General features: G+C 42.5%; 1 protein-coding gene across 2 annotated transcripts in view; it reads left to right on the top strand.

Annotated features, from left to right (window-relative positions):
- Positions 1 to 17,808, top strand: part of syne1b (spectrin repeat containing, nuclear envelope 1b) — a 98,512-nt gene that overhangs the window by 70,055 nt on the left and 10,649 nt on the right. The window contains exons 99-133 of one of the 2 annotated variants that reach the window (XM_030045127.1): positions 236 to 336; positions 459 to 612; positions 747 to 878; positions 975 to 1,136; positions 1,516 to 1,725; positions 1,993 to 2,094; positions 2,228 to 2,347; positions 2,750 to 2,950; positions 3,194 to 3,367; positions 3,751 to 3,882; positions 4,090 to 4,286; positions 4,540 to 4,672; positions 5,388 to 5,570; positions 5,728 to 5,877; positions 6,281 to 6,457; positions 6,608 to 6,763; positions 6,900 to 7,055; positions 7,225 to 7,395; positions 7,653 to 7,786; positions 8,171 to 8,375; positions 8,842 to 9,024; positions 9,247 to 9,393; positions 9,507 to 9,661; positions 9,772 to 9,919; positions 10,141 to 10,235; positions 10,402 to 10,636; positions 11,082 to 11,276; positions 11,450 to 11,575; positions 12,587 to 12,742; positions 13,902 to 14,060; positions 14,853 to 15,019; positions 15,378 to 15,540; positions 16,475 to 16,662; positions 16,874 to 17,024; positions 17,171 to 17,353. In XM_030045127.1, coding sequence (XP_029900987.1) covers positions 236 to 336; positions 459 to 612; positions 747 to 878; positions 975 to 1,136; positions 1,516 to 1,725; positions 1,993 to 2,094; positions 2,228 to 2,347; positions 2,750 to 2,950; positions 3,194 to 3,367; positions 3,751 to 3,882; positions 4,090 to 4,286; positions 4,540 to 4,672; positions 5,388 to 5,570; positions 5,728 to 5,877; positions 6,281 to 6,457; positions 6,608 to 6,763; positions 6,900 to 7,055; positions 7,225 to 7,395; positions 7,653 to 7,786; positions 8,171 to 8,375; positions 8,842 to 9,024; positions 9,247 to 9,393; positions 9,507 to 9,661; positions 9,772 to 9,919; positions 10,141 to 10,235; positions 10,402 to 10,636; positions 11,082 to 11,276; positions 11,450 to 11,575; positions 12,587 to 12,742; positions 13,902 to 14,060; positions 14,853 to 15,019; positions 15,378 to 15,540; positions 16,475 to 16,662; positions 16,874 to 17,024; positions 17,171 to 17,353 — 5,601 coding nt within the window. Of the gene's footprint in view, positions 1 to 235; positions 337 to 458; positions 613 to 746; positions 879 to 974; positions 1,137 to 1,515; positions 1,726 to 1,992; positions 2,095 to 2,227; positions 2,348 to 2,749; positions 2,951 to 3,193; positions 3,368 to 3,750; positions 3,883 to 4,089; positions 4,287 to 4,539; positions 4,673 to 5,387; positions 5,571 to 5,727; positions 5,878 to 6,280; positions 6,458 to 6,607; positions 6,764 to 6,899; positions 7,056 to 7,224; positions 7,396 to 7,652; positions 7,787 to 8,170; positions 8,376 to 8,841; positions 9,025 to 9,246; positions 9,394 to 9,506; positions 9,662 to 9,771; positions 9,920 to 10,140; positions 10,236 to 10,401; positions 10,637 to 11,081; positions 11,277 to 11,449; positions 11,576 to 12,586; positions 12,743 to 13,681; positions 13,710 to 13,901; positions 14,061 to 14,852; positions 15,020 to 15,377; positions 15,541 to 16,474; positions 16,663 to 16,873; positions 17,025 to 17,170; positions 17,354 to 17,808 lie in introns of those variants that run through there. The other variant, XM_030045126.1, reaches the window with a different exon arrangement.

The following is a 17,808-nucleotide window of genomic DNA, read 5'->3' as shown; positions in this document are numbered from 1 at the left end:
TGATTTAATCTACATGGCTCTCCTCATCAGCCCAGGTCAAAGATAGATTACAGTAAATATCTTCACTTCAATCCATCCTCTAGTGTACCTTTAACTACATCTCTACATTTAATACCATGGCCACATCTATACAACATAATGATCCTGCTTCAGTGAATCAGGAGATGTGATGGAAGATTTCCCATGAAATGGCTGAGTCTAAGCAGGTGTTGCTGTGTTGTGTGTTTGTGGTCAGGAGCTGGAGGAGCAGCTAGCAGAGCAGAAAAAGCTTCTTCAGTCAGTTGCCAGCAGAGGAGAGGAAATCCTCATCCAGCAGGCCTCGCCGAACAGTGCCAGGTATTTTACAACCTATCAGTGACCTAAGAGCAAAATTAAAATTCTATGTTTTTGTACAGTATAGAGTGGGATAAATAGAAAGAGAATGTGAATTAAGTCTATCTTTCTCTTTCGCTGCGCAGCACAACGGAGCCATTCTCACCGGCGGCTTTGGCTGAGAGGGAGGCGCAGTCAGCACAGGAGCAGATGAGGCAGAGATGGGAGAGCTTGAGATTAGAGCTCAAAACCAAACTACAGCTCCTACAGAAGACTCTGGAGCAGGACCACAAGCAGCCGGTACAGTAGTAGTATAAGTACAGTATTGGTGGTGTTGTTTTTTAAAGGTAAAGGTTACTGCTCGGATGATGTTGCTTTTTCTGGTATTCAGTTCGACTGTAACGCCTGGCTTTGACTCACTGCACTTCTCACAGGTTTATTCCCGAACTTCTCGCGTGACCACACCCGGGTCTCTTTTTAAAGGGGACTCGCAGGCCCATGACAAGTCCTCTTTGAAGACTATGTACGACAGTTTCAGACAGACAATGGAGGATATCACAACTCAGGTTGTTCTGTTTCTGTAATTGATTTGTGTTTTGCAGCATTATGTGGTTAGTTTGACCTGTTGTATTAATGGAAGCAACTCTTCTTTCGGTGTGCAGCCTGGTGGTGGTGGTGGTGGTAAACAGGTGATGCAGATGGAGCAGCAGCTCTACACAGCGGTTTCATCTACCTCTGTCTGGCTGGATGGTGTAGAGAACACGCTCTTCTCTGGCCCAGTGCTGCTGGCTGAAAATGCCGAGACCCAGCTACAAAAACAGGAGGTACATTTGGGATTCATTTCTGAATAATGCTATTATTTTTTGCAAATATTCCAATATTGTTTTAAATGAGCAAACAGTGTAGCCCTAGCTATAAAACTGTCCTCTGAAAGTTCATGTGAAATTAGTTATTCAAATATATCTCTACAAAAAAGTGTTGCCATGTGGCTGAAGTTGAAAATTCACAATATTTAAGTGGGTAAGAAAAAAACCCTCCCTGATGGGATTTGAAAATGCTGGTGTTTAATATTTGAGCATCAAGCTTGTGTTGTGTCTACACGCTACAAGTACAACTGCATAATTTGAAGACCATGAAGTGTTATCAGTTTGTGATTTATAATGTGACATTTTGTGATTGAATCGACTCCTCTTGTCTGTAAAGACCCTGGAGAATGACATGAGGCACGTGAGTGAGGAGGTGAAGCAGAGCAAGGCGCTGCTAGCCGAATCCAAGGGGCTGAGGCACGAGGACCGGGCGCTGCTGGAGGACAACCTCGACTGCCTGAAAGAGAGATTAGGAGCCCTGGGTTCTGCTCTGGGACAGCGCTGTGAACACATGAGGACCAAGATGCATGAACTCACTGCCTTTCAGGTTCGCTTGCTGCCATGTATTTTTTGCATGTCATCTCTGCTTCTTATATTGTGTGGTCAACATTTGCTCAAAGGATGTTTGTCTTGATAAAGGGTCATTGTCAAACAAAATGTTAATTGTACAATTTGGGAAGCATAGGTGATGTTTGTCAAAGGAATGTATTTCTTTATATGATGTCTGAAATGATCTCTGTGTCTTCACTACTCAGATAAGTATATACAGTCTTAGTGTAATTTTTATGCATACATCTTCTGTTGACAAACACAGACGGAGTTGCACCTTCTTCAGACTGCTTTAATCGAGACTAAGTGCCAGATCCTGCAGGCATTAGCTGGAGCTATGGATAAACCAGCTTCAGAACAACTGGAGGTAAGGTATATGAGCTCGGGCACACACCTGTGTATGCCCACCAGCACATGTATGGACATTTCCTTTCTCATTAAGACTTACAAAATAGTACAAAAATGATTTGGTCAATGACTAGCATTGTCATTTCTGTCAGGTCATTGCCTGTGCAGAAGACAGTCTGAGAGACTTTGAACAGAGGATCACAGAGCTCAAAACCAGGGGAGCAGCCCTACAAGCTGATCAGATATCAACAAACAAACTGCTCAAACTCCAGGTACTGTATGTGACTGACAGGTCTCATTGACGGCTGCACTGTCTAAAGAACATCTCGTGCTGTAACGGCTGGTTCAGGATGCTGGATTTAATTTAAAATGGTTTAGTGAAAATGTTATGATTGAGTAGACTTTGGAAAAACACTAACCAGAAAATTAGCAGATGGAAAAATTACCCACCATTATGAACCACCTGTTTATGAATGCACCGTATTGAAATTGTCTTGTAATATAAAGGTATTTTGCACATGGCAGTGCTTAATATTTAAGAATTAGTTTTTTTCTGGTATCACGTTTCCAGTATCTTAAAAATACTGTATATATTTGCAACTCTCTGGCAAGTGTTGCTCAGTATCCAACAGTATCAAACAATGTGAGAATCATTATGGCTGTGTGTATTTTAGGATGCCTATGAGGAGCTGGTGATGACAGTGGGCTGCCGGCGCAGTGGGCTGAACCAGAACATGGCTCTGAAGGAACAGTACGAGCGGGCCCTGCAGGACCTGACCGACCTGGTGGACACAGCTCAGGACAAGATCGCTACCAACCAGAGGATCATCGCCAGCTCTGTGGAGGAAGTTAAGAATCTCCTGGACAAGCATAAGGTTCGATGAACTTTTGGGCTCCTCATTGGTGCACAACACTTAAACTAAAGCTATTATTCCTTAAGACAGACTGGATATTTGCATCATGAATATTTGAAACATTTCTAGAATTAGTGTAGTTGATAATATTAAAGATATAGAGTTCTATAACTTTCACTGTTTTGTTGTGTTTGGTTTTATTTGACTTAAGTCTATGTGTGTGTTGGGTGTGTGTGCATGTATGTGGCCGAATATGTTTTCTAGGAGTTCTTCCAGGGACTTGAGTCACATATGATTCTGACGGAGACGTTCTTCAGGAAAATCAGCAGCCTGGTGCTTCCCATAGAGAGCCAGGCCCTGGAGGAGACCTTGGTCCAGGCTAAGGACATCCTCAAAGAGGCTCACAGTAAAGGTGTTGAGCTGGAGTGCATATTAGAGGTGAGAGAGAGGGAAGTTTCTTTTTTTTTTTTTTTTTTTTTTTTTTTTAAATCGTGGGTTTCTACAGTAATGTGAAAATCCGAAATTGCATAGTATTTGAAATGCATATTTCTCCTAATTGCAAGGATCAAGTGACAAAACAAGACATAGGATATTCAGATAAGATGCGTACAAAAGAAAAAAATTTATATTTGAAAATTGACAAATATAAGTCATGGGAATTCATTTGCCATGGAATAGCGATGGGTTATTAGCTCATTAACATGTATACATTCATTAATATGTATTTATTTTATTTTTGATTCAAGCTTAAGGATTCTTGTCGAGATTGAAGTTGACTTGTTTGTAATTTAATCCCAAATGCCCTGTGTCTTCTTTGTCAGACTTGGTGCCACCTGATGCAGGATTACCAGGGTTTGTACCGGCAACTGGAGGCAGTAGAGGGTAGCATGCCCTCTGTTGGCCTGGTGGAGGAGACAGAGGAGAAGCTCAATGACAGGATCTCATTGTATCAGGTACAAGACGACACCAGTGCACATTTTAACACTGATGGCATAATAACTACAGCCTATATAGGATTCTATCTTTGAAGTTTATGAAGTGTGAATTGCAGTCGGATTTCGAAAAGGAGGACAATTTTGCAGAGACGGTTCAGCTGGTACTGTGGCATTTTTCTAACCTAAGGTCTAAGGTCCAATTCCCCTCTTCTGCTCTCTGTACAGGGCCTGAAGGGGAGACTGACAGAGCACCAGCACAAGCTATACCAGGTGCTGGAGGAGGGCAAGCATCTGTTGCTGTCAGTGTGCTGTCCTGGGCTGGAGAACCAGCTCACTTTGCTGGGAGAGCACTGGCTGAACAACACCACAAAGGTCAACAAGGAGCTGCAGCGCCTGGATGCCATCCTCAAACACTGGACCAGGTTGGAAGCACATCAGCGTCAGAATTGATTTTATGCACCAAGCGCAACAGATAATATATTTCCTGCCATCTTATGATTATATATGGTAATTACATGGAAGTGTGATTTATCAGTTTTATATATTGTTGAAATGTGGAATTTTGGTCCTCAAGAAAAGAGAAACAGAGTCTACCTGCACCAGTACAAATGCGATTAGTCTGAATTAGTCTGCATTCTTTTTTACAGCTGTGTTTAAGCTGTGTTTCTATTGCAGGTATCAGAAAGAGTCTTCAGAGATGAACGAATGGCTGCAGTCCGCTCTGGAGCGTCTGGAGTTTTGGAACACCCAGGCCGTGTTAGTCCCCCAGGAGCTGGAATCTGTCAGAGACCATCTCTCTGCGTTCCTGGTGAGGCCACGACCTAATCCATAATCTTACTGATCCATAATCTGAATAATCTAATTGTATTGATCCAGAGACTTATGCTCTTTTCCAGCAATCCCCTGCTACACATTCATACAATAACACACATTTACCCCCACAGTTTCCTAGTGTTGGCCTCTTAGTAGCTCTGCTTTTATTACCCATTCACTCTGCCCACATTATTCTATCTGATCCGGGTATTAAAAACCGCTGTACAACCTGCATTTTATAAGCCTGCTGCTACAAACCTCAGGCTACCATCATCCACAGTACACTGTGTATATCAATACAAAAACTGGTTAATGGGTCCGTGGCCTATACTACACACATGTGAGGTTGAGTCCAGCTCAGATTGTGAGTCATAACCTCACTCTCTCCCAGCTTTTCTGTCAGTTTTCTATATACACACTCTATTTAAGATACACTTTTATATGCATATGGTATAAGAGCATAATCACTATACTTAATGGTAATGGTGAAAATCATCATTTGTAATCATTATAAGTAATAGTTTTTGCTGTTTTTGTAATAGCGCTAGTAACATTAGTAACAGTAGTTGTACTCAGCTGATGTGGTGATAATCCTATCATCAGCAGCAGTAGTAAAAGTAAAATAGTCTAGGTATGAGCAGAGGTACTATCATGACACATATACTTTTGATTCCATACCAGCTTGTAATTGCTGTCATTCTGTGTTTCAGGAGTTCTCCAAGGAAGTGGAAGGCAAATCCAGCCTGAAGAACTCGGTGGTGACTGAGGGCAACCAGCTCCTGCGGCTGAAGAAAGTAGACACGGCAGTGCTGCGGTCTGATCTGGCACGCATTGACTCTCAGTGGACTGAGCTGCTCACACGCATTCCCGTGGTCCAAGAGAAACTGCATCAGGTACTGCCACATGCAGCCAGGCTAAACGAGCTTAGCTTCCCGGGGCAAATAGGATTACTCCGTCCTGCCTCACTCTTACACAGAAGTTGTTCACAAAAGGTGTTTTTCCTTCCTGCATGTGCAGTATGACAGTCTAATGGGTGTGGTATTCCCTCAGATCCAAATGGAGAAGCTGGCCTCCCGTCATGCCATCTCTGAGCTGTTTAACTGGATGTCACTGATGGAAAATATTATGGAGGAGGATGAGGAAAACCTCAAGAGTGCCGTGGGGTCAAATGTCATACAGGACTACTTGCAAAAGTACAAGGTAGCGCACATTCCAATTACATGTGAAAGGCTCAGTACAGTAGCACTGCATCTGTACAGCATCTTTTAAACAGATGCAAAATATAACACTCCTGGCTTTGTATACACAGTGTACACAGAGTGACAACATTTCTTTTTACTCTGTGTACAAAGTTTAATGTCTGGGATTTTGATACAAACACTGTACAGTATATGACAGTTATACATAAATGTTACATGCATTTTGAGGCTGTGGAAGGTTTGTTTATATTTTTAAGTTTGCAAACATTCAAGGTTAACACTGAGGTTAGTAGAGGTTTGGAAGGAATATTTTAATGGAAAGATTGTAATGTAACTTGTGATGTTGCTTACAATTGTATGTCTGTGATTAAAGTTGCCAATTTACTCTTGCTTCCTTGCTTTAGGGCTTCAGAGTGGATATAAGCTGTAAGCAGCTGACTGTGGACTTTGTCAACCAGTCAGTGCTGCAGATCAGTGGTCAGGATGGGGAGAGCAAGCGCAGTGACAAAACAGACTTTGCAGAGAGGCTCGGAGCTATGAACCACCGCTGGCAGATCTTACAAGGGCGCATCACTGAAAGGGTGAGGTCTCAGCTGTTGACACTTACTTACTGAACAATGTGGCATTGTAAACTTGCTTAAAATTCCTTTTTTTTTTTTTTTTTTACATTTTTGCCATTTCACTCACTGAGAACAAGACTCTAAAGTCTTTTTTGCATGACACACTTCCAGATCCAGTACTTGGAGAGCCTATTAGAGATGTGGCTGGAGTATGAGAGCAGTGTGCAGGCCCTGAAGTCCTGGATGACAGCTCAAGAAGAAAGGCTAAAGAGGAAACACAGGATAGAGGACCTGACTTCAGTACAGAACGCCCTCAAGGACTGCCAGGCAGGCCTTTCTCACTTTGTTTCAAAACAATGACCACCATGTTATTATTGCCATATATTTTTGATTCCCTGTTATTTTTATTATGTGTAAAACAATCAACTACCACCACCCTCTGACCTCTCTGCTAACCTTTTAGGAAATGGAAGAGATGGTGAAAGAGAAAGAGAGAGATTTAGAGAGAGTGGAGGAACAGGGCTGTGCCCTTGTCCAGAACAAGACCGACGAGGCCTGTGCCATCGTCATGGAGACGCTCCAAGGTGTCAATCACACCTGGGCTAACCTGGACCACATGGTAATCTCCCCTGTTCTCTTTTCATTGTACAGTACGTCCTGACTGTGGTATAAAGGTTAGAGCTAGTGGAAGTTCTGTTGTATTGTGTCCTATTCTGATCAGGTTGAGTCTGGTCTCTGTCCTGCATGTTCCTGAGAATTTTGTGTCTTATTGTAATTCATATCCACAGATTGGGCAACTGAAGATCAGCCTGAAGTCAGTGCTGGACCAGTGGAGTTTATACAAGCGGGCCTTGGAAGAGATCAATGGCTACCTGATGGAAGGGAGATACTCTGTGTCTCGTTTCTGCCTGCTCACTGGCTCCCTGGAGGCTGCACAGCTGCAGGTGCAGAGTCTACAGGTATGCTGGGATGAAGCCATGACTGAGGCTTTCACGATTCTTGCTTGAAATCAACACAACTTCCTATTTTGTCAAAGACAAATTGATACATCTCTGATTTTACTTGAAAAAGTGTTTCTGATTCTGATTCCAGTGAACCTGACATTTTTCTTTTTTTATTAGAAAGATGTGTCTATATTTGTCCCTTCCATGTTTGGCTTCCTATGTCTTGATGCTAGTTAATGCAACTCTTTATTGTTTGTTTGTTACTTTTGAAGAATTTGCAGGAGGAATTGGAGAAACAAGAGAGCAGTGTGAGGAAGTTTGGCGCCGTGACCCACCAACTGCTCAAGGAGTGCCACCCTTCAGTGTCAGACTCCCTCAACAACGCCCTTAAGGATGTCAATGCAAGGTGACCCGATGATAGCATTTAAGATGTTATGCCACTTTTTGGTTTTCTTAATTTATTTATTTGTGTTTTTTTTTTTCAAATCCACATATATTCAGAGACTCTAGGTGGAGTAAAATCTCATTGTGTCATAGCAACTTCAGAGCAACAAAGGGACACAGAAATCCAAAATCCAGTTTTCAAACTGCAAAGGGTACATTTACCTGAGAAAGTGTGTGAGCTATCTGTAAGCAGCTTGGAAAGTTAGACAGGTACTAGATGTAATGGTAGTAGTTGCTGTATAGTAATAATAGTAGTGGGAGTGTCAGCAGTAGTAGGCGCTTACATGTAGCTCACTAATAAAATCCTTTACATTCATTGCCATACCCGTGTGATATTTGCACTCAGGTGGACTGGTTTGCTGGAGGAGATTGCGGAGCGTCTGAGGAGCAGCAAGGCTCTGCTGCAGCTGTGGCAACGCTACAAGGAGCTTTATGAGCAGAGCTCCACCAGCATCCAGCTGCACGAGGAAAAGGCAGACCAGCTTCTCAAGACCGCTTGCAGCAAGGACATTGCTGATGAGGAAGTGTCCGCCTGGATCCAAGAATGCAGTGTAAGTGAGGATTCAGCACTGCCGCTTTTTCTCCTTTTCATGCAAACAGCTGTTTATTGTAGTACTGAGTGTTGGTGTATAATATGTTCCATGACCTTATAATGTGCAATGACAGCCAATATTTCACCCATAAAATGTTTCTATACCCATTTTTGAGACACCCAGTCATCATGTGTTGTGTGTAATTCTCATTGCTGACTTAAATTATTAAAATGTAATCTCCCATGGTTCCTTGTTTTTGAAAGACAATGGTAACAGAAAACATTTATTTGTTGTGGCTGCACTGGAGGGCTAACCAGACCCCATATTTTATGTTTTATTTTATGAAGTGACAGTCACAGAGTGTTGAAAATTAGAGTTTCTAAAGTGATGCATGTAGTTTTATCCATATAAGAGTCCTTTCTCTGTCAGTTGAGTTTCACATGAAAAGCATATTAATTTAAGCTTTATGGGTAATTTGTCCCAGGAGGTGCTGCGGTCCCAGGCTCCAGTGCAGGCCTCCTTGCAGGTTCTCCAGGAACTTGGAGATCAGCTGAAACAGCAGGTGGAGACGTCGGCAGCATCGGCTATCCAGTCAGATCATCTTTCTCTCACCCAGCGCCTGGCCGCAGTAGAGCAGGCCCTCACCAGACAACTCACCATGCTGCAGGTGAAGACATGGAGATTTGTAACAGTTCATTCAAACCACAAGTAGTCAGATCAGTCAATCGGTCAGTCAGCTTTTATTCATGTAGCACATTTGTCTACAAGTGAGTTCCTTCCACAGTGCTTTCCAATAAAAAAATAAAACTAGATAACATAAAAGTAGGAATGGATGACACTAAATCAGCAATTATATGTGTGCGGGTTGTTTTTATCTCTATTCCTCTAGACTGGAGTCCAAGACTATGAAACCTTTAATGATCAGTTGGACTGTTTGGGGTGCTGGATAGTTGAAGCTGAGGAGGCTCTGAAGGTGCAGGATCCCAATGGCTCCACTGATCTGACAGTTATCCAAGATCGTATGGAGGAGCTAAAGGTAAATGTTGTGTCAGTCAGCTGATCAACAACTGATTTTACTGATTGCCCTGAACTGAGGAAAATGATACAGATTATTATTTCAATGTCATGTTTTCTTTTGTCCTCCCATAGAGACTCATGTTGAAGTTTAGCAGCATGGCCCCTGAACTGGAGCGTCTTAATGAGCTTGGTTACCGACTGCCTCTCAACGACTCAGAGATCAAACGCATGCAGAACCTCAACAGGAGCTGGTCATCGGCCTCCGCACAGACCACAGAGAGATTCAGGTAACACATACAAAAGATATAAACTAGAAAAGAATGATAAAAGTGAATGAAATCCTGCAAGCTGTTTCTGATGTGAAAAGTATCAAGTGGTGGCTCTTGTTTGATTGCAGCAAACTTCAGTCGTTCCTGCTGCAGCAACAGACCTTCCTAGAGAAATGTGAAACCTGGATGGAGTTCCTGGTGCAGACAGAGGAGAATCTGGCAGTGGAGATCTCTGGGAATTACCAGAGTTTGATGGAGCAGCAGAAAGCCCACGAGGTTAGAGCTCCTGTGTGGCGTTAGGTCACATGTCGAGAAATTGACATGTGATGTCAGTAAACCAAATCTTGTTGATTGAGTAAAAATTGCATTCACAGCCTAACTATAGTATGCAGAATTTATTATTTCATCTAGTAATTCATGATTTATGTTGATAAAGATTAATTTCATGTGATCTCTCCCTTTGGTGCACTAATGAGGCTAAATTTGTTGTCTAACAGCTGTTCCAGGCTGAGATGTTCAGTCGTCAGCAGATCCTTCACTCTATAATCAGCGATGGGCAGAGGATGTTAGAGCAGGGTCAGGTAGATGACAGGTAAAGTGGGCAAATATTATTCTCACTGCTTCTAATATTCTTGTCATTATCCACCTTGTATCCACCTTTTTCAAGATTGTTGTTGTACCTATATATAACCTGATTCATTGCCTACTGGATCACAGTTTATCTGTTTCAATCACAACACTACTGCTACCTCCTGCAGAGATGAGTTCAATTTGAAGCTGGCCCTGCTGAGTAACCAGTGGCAGGGTGTGGTGCGCCGCGCTCAGCAGAGGCGGGGCATCATTGACAGTCTCATTCGCCAGTGGCAGCGCTACAGGGAAATGGTGGAGAAGCTGCGTAAATGGCTGGTGGAGGTCTCTCACCCTGCAGAGGCCCTTCAGGTTGGAGCCACCGTACCTCTGCAACAAGCCCGATCCATGCTGGATGCTGTCCAGGTACAAACTAAACAAGCTTACACAGACAAAGCACAGAGCTCAAATTTCTGTGGCAGGTGCAGGACAGGAAAAAAAACATCAAAAAGTTTACAGTCACTCGCTACTGCAATGCTTCAAATAGTACTTTTTTTCACTGCATTGATTAATTCCCGATTGATCTTGATCAAGATGATGAGGAAAGATTTTGTGAAGGATCCTGCCAAAGATTAAAATTTTATCAAAGAGGTGAGAAGAGACTCTGGAAGCATTACAGCAGTGTACCGCAGGCACAGATATGGTGCAATGAGATCCCTCCATATTTGATGATATCAGTTGTCCTGATGTGGTAAAGCTCACCCAGACAAACTGTCAGAATTACTCGCATGTCCAAGGTATCGCTGGGAAGGCACATGTGAAGTTTATTAATCATTGTGACTGATTGTGGTGTGTTCACTCTCTGGTGCAGCTGAAGGAAAAGGTGCTGCAGCGTCAGCAGGGCAGCTACATCCTGACAGTGGAGGCCGGCAGACAGCTGCTCCTGTCGGCAGATAGCCGAGCTGAGATGGCCCTGCAAGGAGAGCTAACTGATATCCAGGAGCGCTGGAAACATGCCAGCATCTGCCTGGATGAACAGAAGAGAGAGCTTGCCACCTTGTTAAAGGTATTCTACACAAAATAGAGATGCCAACAACTTGTACAGTCGAGGGCACTGTACAAGCTGCTATCGTGTTAGTGGACACCTATTGCTGAAGGATAGAAGCACTTTGTAGAAAGGTGGGAAGTAGTACTTTATTGTATTAATGGACTTTCCATGATTTTTTGTGTTCTATACAGGACTGGGAGAGGTGTGAGAGAGGTATTGGTGGATCACTAGAGAAGCTGCGAGCCTTCAAACGGCAGCTGTCTTCGCCTCTTCCTGATCATCATGAAGATCTTCAAGCTGAGCAGATGCGCTGCAAGGTAGTCTTTAACAGGGGTTTCAAGCCTCTAAATCTTTTCCAAAAAATTACTGAATTAAAAAGCTGAAGAGGGCAAATGAAATCATCCTTATGTCAGAGTGCACTAATTGCTGCATTTGCACTTGCAGTAAGGGCCTGCACACTGGCATCATTCTGACTCTTGAGCTGAAAATGTTTTAGAGTCAGTGTTCTGTACCACTTTAAGAATGAATTGGTCTTATTTTGTAATGCATTTGAGTACATATCATGAGTATTTCTATTTTGCAATTTTAATTACTGAAGATCTCGGAGGGGAAAAAAGTTCAGTCAGTAAGGCGGTTGACTTCAGAATTATTTCCTTATCTTGTGTCTGACACCAAAGCATAGTTTTACATGATATCTCTTTGATATCCCCTGAAGGTATTTATCAAACGTATGTTCTACAGCAGCTGTGACTGTGGCCACGCTCTCCTATTTTCCATGACGTAGCACAGAATTAAAGGCCAATCAGTTTGTGACTTTCAGAGTAATCAAATGACTCCCATCCACATGGATGCTCACAAGCTGTTCACTGTTTAAACATGAACAGGCCCTGTTGTGTGTCACATCAAAACTGCAAGTCCATGTGATAAGTGTGTTAAACAGAGTGACAAATTCAAGAAATTTGCTTAATGTCATTATATAGAAAATATAAACTAACACAGAGTATAGACTTTTTGGTGCTTTTCAATTTCCATTTCAAATCAAATTTCATACCCAGCACAACTGTCTGCCTTGTCTGTTTAATGCACACAGGCTCCTGCATCTAGAAATGACATTAAGATGTCACTGATTGATGGGGGGTTTCTTAGGTCTGGCGTCGAGCTGCATCTCAGATCTTTTGGCCACTTTATGAGCCTGAAATCATTGTTTTATCGCACTGCATCATTGTTTTTCAGCGTTTTCTGTTTTACATATTGTTTCCTTTGTAGTGTTTTACAGACAAAGGTTGCCCGTATTATGATTATTATTATTATGATTGTTTCATTAACAGGACCTGGAGAGCACGTTTGATGGCTGGACTGAAGATTTAGCTCATCTCACCTTGCTCAGGGAGTCTCTCTCCTGCTACATCAGTGCTGAGGACCTGTCTGTCCTGCAGGAGCGCATTGAGCTACTGCAACGGCAGTGGGAGGAAATCTGCCACCAGGTACCATGCACTGTTTGGCAAAGTCCACACGGGTTGAAGCATGGAGATTTCTGATGTTATTCTGACACCACAGAGTGACTCCATGTTTGTGTAGCTAACTTCCCTGGTAACTTCCAAGTACATGGTTTTCAGCTCTCCTCCTTGGCCTGGCTCAAACAGCAGGCACCATACAACTATTATAATTCAACATTCTGCACAATTGAACATGCTGGTTATCTAATCGGACAGTTGAGAGGAATACAGTTTCATTCCTGGGTATTTCTTATGACTGAGTTTACACCAAGATGCTACGTCACTGTGTGTCAGTCATGCAACACTTGAAATATCCTGTGGATTGGAGATGCAGTGTCACCAGTTCACTCAGTCCCTGCAGTTACATGCAGTTACCAAATGGTGGTGCTGTCCTCACACAAAGTGCTGCATATATTGGTCCCTTCTATGTATAGATTGGTATGCTTTGATCTGGAAGGTGCCACTTGGACAGCATCAAATATGGCTCGTCATAATATAGATGATGAGATTGAATCTCTGTGATGAATATGAGAAATGTGGCTGAATAGAACTGCTTCTCATGTCTAAAAAAGGAGACTTAAGATGCATTCAATTTTTAAGGTCACGAAAAACTTTTACAAGGCACGAGACACCAAACGCGTTTCAGCTTGCATCATGAAGCGTTTATTTCCATATCAAATAGAATCACCCTGAATGGCATGTAGCTCAGATCTAAAAGTGTCTGCTGCAGATGATTCATTATTAACTTAGCCTGGCACCTGGGCAAATGTACTGTCTGCAGAAGTTACTGAGCCATTATTGGAAAGTTTCAGATGATACAATCTGACAGCAGCCGAGACACAGAACAAACCTCAATGCAAAAGAGGACAGTTTTTTTCAGGTCTTACATCCTGTGTCAAGTAGATAGAAGGCATGCACAGGAAATGTGCTGCTAACCGTAAGCACATCATTTAAGGTGACATGTCAGCATCACTGCTTGCTTTTAATGTTTTGTGTCATTCATTTGCTTGGGCCGAACTAATTCATGATAGATACATTTTAAACATAAAGTATAATTAGCTTTGTGTGCGTTTCTTTGGGGAATACATTTGTTCCCAAGTTAACATGGACACTTTTTAGTTTTGACCATGTCGCTGTGCCTCTCCAGCTTTCATTGCGCAGGCAGCAGGTGAGTGAAAAGCTGAATGAGTGGACTGTTTTCAACGAGAAGTACAAGGAGCTGTGCGAGTGGCTCACCAACATGGAGAGCAAGGTCTCACAGAATGGAGACATCAGCATCGAGGAGATGATCGAGAAGCTCCGCAAGGTAAACAGAAACCCGCTAGCATCGTGCACACTGAAACTGAGTGGGTGCAGGCCCCTCAATCCTCATATTACATCTCTCTCACATCACATCATATCAAAATCTCTCCTACACTTTACAACATCTCTCAGATATAAAATGAAAATATTGCTTTTGTTGTGCATGTTTAATATTTAGTCATGATTATTCTAATTAAGTATCAGATCATTATATCTCAGTAATCCAACCTCCTACTACGTTTGGGTTTTAGTTGCATCACCACAATTAAGTGCATGTGAATTTGCAGCTGTCACCAAGCAAGTAATCAGTATGTCAGTGTCTGTCTTCTGCCTTGACTTTCTTTGTTGATGTTTCTGTGTGAAGTTGTGCTCCCTCAAAAATCTGTGTGCACCACTACGCCCCTGCAGAAACCAATACATGACATGTAAATAATCCCAAGTTTCAGTCAGCTGTATTGTTGCCTTGGTTGCATGACTTGAAAATGAAAACACAGCTTCCAACTCTGTCGATAGTTGGTGCTAAAAGTGATTTGGCAGCTGAGGAAGTGGGTATATTGCTGCTGGGAGAGAACAGTATATGAGCCAACATAATGTCTGGGTATAACCCTGACTAATATTTTAATTGTCATGTTATTTAGCCCTTTTCTCATTTTTGAAATTCTTCCATCATGCATTTTTTGTCATGTCTCTTTCATGAAACTGATTTTGATTCTCACTCTGACTGACCCTTGTACCTACAGCATTCAAACACCTATACATTGTCTTTACACTTTGGTTGTATTGAATTGTTTCTCAGGACTACCAGGAGGAGATCACTCTGGCTGAGGACAACAAGCTGCAGCTGCACCAGCTGGGAGAGCGCCTGGCCAGGGCCAGCCACCAGAGCAAGGCCTGTGAGATCGAACAGAAACTGGGCAAGGTCAACGAGCGCTGGCAGCACCTCCTGGATCTAATCGGAGCGAGGTGAGAACACACACTCGCACCTGTGTAACTGATAGGAAATTCTCCCTTGACGGTTGCTATTTTGTGCCTGCTGAATAGGATACAAGGTCACAAATTCTCCTTAAACCTTTTGTTCTAATCTGAACTGAAATCTGTAATAATGGATGTTTTTTTTTTTTTTTAAACAATGTGGTTCTCAATGATTTTTGGTTCACGTGCTGTTCTTTCATCTATTTTTTGCTGCTGTGTTCATCCCCAATGAGAAATTAATTTGCTGAGAGTTGCAAGATCAGCTATAGAGCAGTCCCTCTTGAGCTGCTAGGGATTGATTGTCTCCTGTTGAATTGCATTGACAGAGCTTCATGAATTGTCTTAACAGAGTGAAGAAGCTGAGAGAAACTCTCGTGGCTGTTCAGCAACTGGATAAGAATATGAGCAGCCTGCGCTCCTGGCTGGCCCACATCGAGACAGAGCTGTCCAAACCAATCGCCTATGACACATGTGACTTCCAGGAGATCCAGAGGAAGCTGGACCTGCAGCAGGTAACAGAGCATGTGCCATTTATGTACATTAGCTTGTAGAAAGATGTTTAAATGATCGAACTGAAATCTGTGCACTGTAAAGAAGACTGATGAACAGATCTTAAGAGTTAATTCATGTGAATGGCTACAAAAAGAAATCATGTATAATTTTAACAATGCAGTGTTTACCTTCAACTTTAAGGAGGCTCACTGTGCCTGCTGTACGTTGTCTGTTTCATATGGCAGCAAGAGCCATCTCTTTGAATTTTGAGGACTAAGAAATCATGTTATACGGCATCAATAAGCTGTACATTCCTCTGACATTTCTTCTCCTTAATGGCTGGTGAGGTTAACGGGTGATGGAATTTTTTTCGCAGAAGGTTATGCCATAGTAAATGAATCAAGCTTTCTCTGCACAGAGCTATTTAGGAACAAGTTTTTTATTTCTTAAGTTTTAGCTCTTTGTTTTCTATGCACTGAGAAGGTTGCCTGCCATTGGCCGTACCAATCATCAGCATTTAATTTGGCCAAATACTGTCAGTCTGTGGAATTTCACTTTGTGACTTAGGCTGATAATATGGGTGTATTTTCTCATAAAAAATATTGCTCAATTCAGTTTTGACCTGTGCCATTTATTGTACATGCAGGTGCCTCACTGTACCATCAGTGTATACTTCTGTAGCATGGGTGCACCACTGGAAAAATCATAAATGTGTAATAATACACCATTTCACTGCACAATGTAGCAGCTGCCAAGAGCTTGCAAGTACCTTGTTGAGGGTCTGATGTAGCCCCACGAAACTAAAAGTAACTTAATGTGTGACTTGTTTTACCTTCCTTCTCTGATATAATTTTGTTATTAATTCACATTCCCTCTCTTTCTTTCTTTCTTTCTCTGTCTCTGTCTCTCATTCTCTCTCCTCTACACTCACTCTGTCTCTGTCGTGTCACTCAGGAGCTTCAGCGTGACATAGAGAAGCACAGCACAGGAGTGGCGTCCGTGCTCAATCTGTGCGAGGTGCTTCTGCATGACTGTGACGCCTGCGCCACTGACGCAGAGTGTGACTCCATCCAGCAGGCAACTCGTAGCCTTGATCGCCGCTGGAGGAGCATATGTGCCTTGTCTATGGAAAGGAGACTCAAGTAAGAGGCCGATGCACTCGGTTCACCTGATACTGGATGAAGGTAGACGTGGAAGATAGCAGCTTAGAAAGAACGATGAGTCAGAGTCATTGTGATCACTCACTCTCAAGCTGGTTCACAAAAGGGTCATTGCTGTTTTTCATGTGTGATTATATCATTGATTGAGTTAGTAGTTTTCTGACTGCGTTTTCCCAATGTTTCTATCTGTTAGGATTGAGGAAACGTGGCGTTTGTGGCAGAAGTTTTTAGATGACTTTGCACGATTTGAGGAGTGGCTGGCCACTTCAGAGAAGACTGCTGCTCTACCCAACTCCTCGGGTGTACTTTACACTGTAGCCAAGGAGGAACTAAAGAAATTTGAGGTACAGCTATCACAGATTTATTTCCCTACACACCCACTGAGGGCAAATGTACCGTTTTTTGTATAGATGCCCTACAATATGCTACCCATATACTCTGTAAATGTGTGTGTGTGTGTGTGTGTGTGTCCGTGTGTGTGTTGCTGTAGGCCTTCCAGAGGCAGGTGCATGAGAGCCTGACCCAGCTGGAGTTGATCAACAAGCAGTATCGCCGGCTGGCAAGGGAAAACCGCACTGACTCTTCCTGTCGCCTGAAAGAGATGGCCCACACTGCCAATCAGCGATGGGACAACCTGCAGAAGAGGGTGGCATCCATCCTCCGCAGGCTTAAGGTACAATCTTATGTACCATACATATGTGATGATTTTTTTTTTTTAATTTTATATTTTCATTGTTACACCTGATTACGTTTTTTAAGAGTTGAGTGTTTTCTGAAGATCGTAGCTGTTAAATTCTAAATAACTGAATTTTAGAAATACACTGAGGTACCGTTTTATCAGATATTGTATCAATACACAGAAATTCGTTTAGGAAGTACTCTAACTCCCACTGTCATTATGTAGTTTACTGTTTAGTGTTTGTGTGTGTCTGTGTCTCTTAGGAAATAAGGTAAATTTAATCTATACGAGCCACTAACAAGGCCTTGTTAAGCTTGCCTCATGCAAAGAATGCACCCTCAGTGGTGCTATTATTGTCCTGTTTGCCTGTTTGTTTTTTGTTATTTCTTCATCCTTGTCAAATGGATGACTGACAGTGAAGCAAAACAAATTTCAAAGAAATCTATCAT

This window comes from Myripristis murdjan, chromosome 22 (assembly GCF_902150065.1).
Source record: "Myripristis murdjan chromosome 22, fMyrMur1.1, whole genome shotgun sequence".
Lineage (NCBI taxonomy): Eukaryota > Metazoa > Chordata > Actinopteri > Holocentriformes > Holocentridae > Myripristis > Myripristis murdjan.
This window is presented reverse-complemented; position numbering and strand designations above follow the sequence as displayed.